Source organism: Mastomys coucha, chromosome X (genome assembly GCF_008632895.1).
Source record: "Mastomys coucha isolate ucsf_1 chromosome X, UCSF_Mcou_1, whole genome shotgun sequence".
NCBI classification, from domain to species: Eukaryota; Metazoa; Chordata; class Mammalia; order Rodentia; family Muridae; genus Mastomys; species Mastomys coucha.
In genome coordinates, this window is record NC_045030.1 from 111,337,965 (window position 1) to 111,342,186 (window position 4,222).

At 40.4% G+C, this 4,222-nt stretch overlaps 1 protein-coding gene across 6 annotated transcripts in view; it reads left to right on the plus strand.

Annotated features, from left to right (window-relative positions):
• Apool (apolipoprotein O like) overlaps positions 1 to 4,222 on the plus strand; it is a 68,031-nt gene that overhangs the window by 32,656 nt on the left and 31,153 nt on the right. For all 6 annotated transcript variants that reach the window (XM_031367065.1, XM_031367070.1, XM_031367076.1 and 3 more), the window contains one exon: positions 2,843 to 2,962. In XM_031367065.1, coding sequence (XP_031222925.1) covers positions 2,843 to 2,962 — 120 coding nt within the window. The remainder of the gene's footprint in view (positions 1 to 2,842; positions 2,963 to 4,222) is intronic.

Genomic DNA, 4,222 nt, shown 5'->3' on the forward strand with positions numbered 1-4,222 from the left:
GAATTGGGTTCTGGTGATGCCAAGTAACCTTGGTTTGTGTTGTTTATTTTCTTATGCTTGCCCCCACCACTATCTGGTTTATATCTAGTGCTGCCTGCCTTTGCTAGATCTGACTGGAGCCTGTCCTGTGATCCTGATTGTGTCAGAACTCCTCAGAGTCTCTGCCATCCTGTGATTCTGGGATCCTGTGATCCTGGGCTTGTTAAAGCACCTGGGAGTGCAGCTTCCTCTGGGTTCTTTAGGACTGGCTGCAGAGTTTGTGCCTAAGGCCTGCTCAGGACACCAGCCCAGACACACCAGAAGGAACCTGAGCCACTGGGCTGGTGGAGTTCCTGTGTGCCTGGTTCTGCTGGTCCCAGTTACTTCCAGTGTTGGGACAGATGTTGGGTCCTCCTCATCTCTGATCCTGGATGTGTTAGAGAACCTGGGAGTGGAGCTTCCTCTAGGTGTTGTGGGACTGGCTGCAGAGCTTATGCCCAAGGTTTGCTCAGGACACCATCCCAGAGAGACTGGATTTTTTCATAATTTTTATATTTCTATTTATTAAATATTGGTTAGAGTATGTTTCATTTTTGAACGGTATAAATAACAATAATATAAAACCATGTGCCTGCCACTCAGTTTCAAGGATAGTCAAAATCTCCTGTATTGTATTGAGATATAACCAATATCATTTCTTTTTTTATTCTTTGTGTTTGTATCATTCCCTTTTGATTCTTATTTTTTTTCCAGACAGGGTTTCTCTGTGTAGCCCTGGCTGTCCTGGAACTCACTCTGTAGACCAGGCTGGCCTCGAACTCAGAAATCCTCCTACCTCTGCCTTAAAGTGCTGGGATTAAAGGCATGCACCGCCACTGCCCAGCCCCTTTTGATTCTTATTCTTGAATTTTATTTCATGTAAATATGAATGCTTTGCCGGTACATGTGTATGTGCACCTTTTACTCACAGAGGCCAGAGAAGGTGTTGGGTCCTCCCTGTAACTGGAGTTACAGACAGTTGTGAACTATCATGTAGCTGCTGGGAAGTGAACTTGGGTGCTCTGGAAGAACAGCCAGGGCTCTTAACTTCTGAGCCATTTCTCCAGCTCCATAATTTCCTTAAAAAACAAAACAAAACAAAACAAAACTATAGGTTAGTGAACTAACTTGGATTCCTGAGAGCTCCCAGGCTGATTCTAGGCCCCTGGCACATATGTAGCATGGGCTGCCACTTCTGCCCTCAGTTGGAGAGGATGCGCCTAGTCCTGCAGGAGACTTGATGACTCAGGGTAGGGGAATACTGGGGGACGAGAATAGGGGGTGGGGTAGGGCTGTCTTCTCAGTGTTGAAGGAGAGGGAGGAGGAACTCTGCAAGGGGGGATTAGGAGGGGGCAACATTTGGGATAAAATTAACTAATTAAAATACAAAACAAAAACACTTTGATACCTTATCTATCTGTTTTGTTAAGCAATTTTGGTGTTTATACACATTTAAATTGCATATTTATGGGACATACCTGTATGTAATTTTCTACATATTAGCCTTTTGGCTTAGTAGTAGTTTTTTTTTTTTTTTAAATTTATCCTGAATTTTGTATGTGACTATAATTGATTTTTAGTTTTTATTTTCTTGAGGTAAGGTCTCACTATGTACTTCCACCTGGCTTGGAACTCACTGTCTAGATTACACTGGCTTCAGACTAGTGGAGCTCTGGCTGCCTCTGCCTCCTGAGTTGTGGGATTAAAGGCTTATAATATACTATCATTTCCAGCAATGTGTTTCTAATTTTTTGAATTTAGACTAATTTGTAATACTTTGTTGCATGAATACAGCCCAGTTTAATTATCTACTCTTTCCTTGATGAATATTTGAATTGTTTCCAGATTTTTACAGTTAAATTTTTCATAGGTTTAAGGGCTGGTGAGATGGCTTAACAGCTAATGGTCTATACTGGCTAGTTTTATGTCAACTTGATACAAGCTAGAGTTATTTGAAAAGGGGGAACAAAAAGTATCTTCATAAGATCAGGCTATAAGGCATTTTCTTAATTAGTGATTGATGGGGGCTGGACTAGCCCATTGTGGGTGGTGTGATCCCTGGGCTGGTGGTCCTAGGTTCTGTAAGAAAGCAGGCTGAGTAAAGCATGAGGCACAAGCCAGTAAGCAACCTCTTTCCATGGCCTATATAGCATCTTCTGCTTCTAGGTTTCTGCCCTGGTTGATTTCCTGTCCTGACTTCCTTTAGTGATAGACTACAGTCTGGAAGCTTAAGCCAAATAAATCTTTTCCTCACTTGCTTTTGGTTATGGTGTTTCATCCCAGCAATAGGAATGCTAAAATAAGGTCCTTACTACCAACCCATTGACAAGTCACTGGAAGCCCCATGGTGAATAGAGAAAAACAACCCATACAATTTGTCCTTTCACCTCCACATGCACACCACAGCATATATGTGCATAATTGTGCATGCACACACACAATTAAGTGAAATTTAATTAAAAATTTCTAGGTTTAAAACTAATGTGTACAGTTCTACATCTGCAATCCTAGTACTCAGGAAGAAGAGATGGGAGATCATGAGTTTGGGGCCATTTTAGTATCTTGAGCTATAGTAGCTTGGACTATATAGTGAAGCCATGTCATGTAAAGAAAATTCAAAACAACCCACTGGGTCGTGCTATATGTGATATCACTTGATTCTGTCCTCCTAAAAGTTTCTGTGTTCAGTTTATCATATATCTATAGTTTAGATTCTATAGACAATTTTAGCTGTTTTTAGAAGGAAACTCAATGATGATTTCTGTTTTGACACTCGTGGAAGGGGCAGCCCAGTTTTTTACATGAACTTTTCTTCTACCCACAGCTCCCCATATATACTGCACCACCTCTCCATTCTAAATATGTTGAAGAACAGCCTGGTAATTTACAAAGGGGTTTTGCATCCATCCGTACCACAACTGTTTATTATATTGACTGGTGCAAGGTAAGTCTGTTTTGATAGTAGTTAAATATCAATATTTTTTATTAATTGTTTCAGGTATTCATAGATGTGGGTTTTTTAAAAAAACTTTTATTCTTCTCTTATACATTGCATTCCAACTGCAGTTTCCCTTCCCTCTACTTTTCCTAGCCCCTCCTCTCCCTACATGCCCTCTCCCCTCTCTTTCTCTCCCAAACAAACAAACAAACAAACAAAACAGCAGGCCTCCTAGGGATAGCCACTGGATATGTCCTAACAAGGTACAGTAAGACTGGGCACAAACCCTCATATTCAGGGTGAACTAGGCAATAAAGTAGGAGGAAAAGGGTCCTAAGAGCAGACCAAAGAATGCTCTCAATGTTAGGAGTTCCATAAGAACACCAAGCTATACAATCATAACAAAAATGCAGAGAACCTATATCAGACCCAGACAGGCTCCTGATTTTCAGTTCAGTCTCTGTGGGCCCCTATGAGCCCTGATTAGTTCATTCTATGGGTCCTGTTCTTGTGCTATCATTGACCCCTCTGTCTCCTACAGTGCCTACATGTGGGTCTCTGCATCTGCTCCCCTGGTTGCTGGATGATGCCTCTGTGATGACATTTGGGCTAGGCCTTCATTCATAGATGCATTTTCTTTTTTTGAAAAGAGAAGAAACTACCTCACAATTTAGTGGTTTAAAATACCAAGCATTGTATATTCCCATTATTTTGAGGCTAGGAATGTGATGAGAATTCAAATAGGTGATTCTTCTGTTCATGTGATATTGTCTGAGGCTACTCTGTGGCATTCATCAGGCAAATGAACTGTTCAAATGAGATCAAAACAGCTTAATTTGTACCTTGTAAGAGTGGCTGGATGAGTAGACATACCTGAAATTGTTGACTGAGGTGGAAGCTGATAGCATATTGATGTTTTATTAGCAGCACCAAATAAATTTAGTTGTGTGTAGTCAACATCTCCACTGTGAGAGTCTTAGTAATAATGGTACCAATATTTTTCTAATACTGAACTAATTAATCAGTTTTCACTCTGCCAACAAATGTAGCCTGATTATAAACCTTTGTGTAATTTTAACATTTATTTTATTTTTTTCGATGATTTCATACATGAACACCATATTTACACCAAAACATGAGTATTGTATTCACATCATTTCACCCCAACCTCTCCCATCCTCCACCTCCTCCTGTGTTCCCATTGTTGCCTCTCAATTTCGTTTTTTTTTTGTTGTTGTTGTTGTTTTTTGTTGTTGTTGTTTTGTT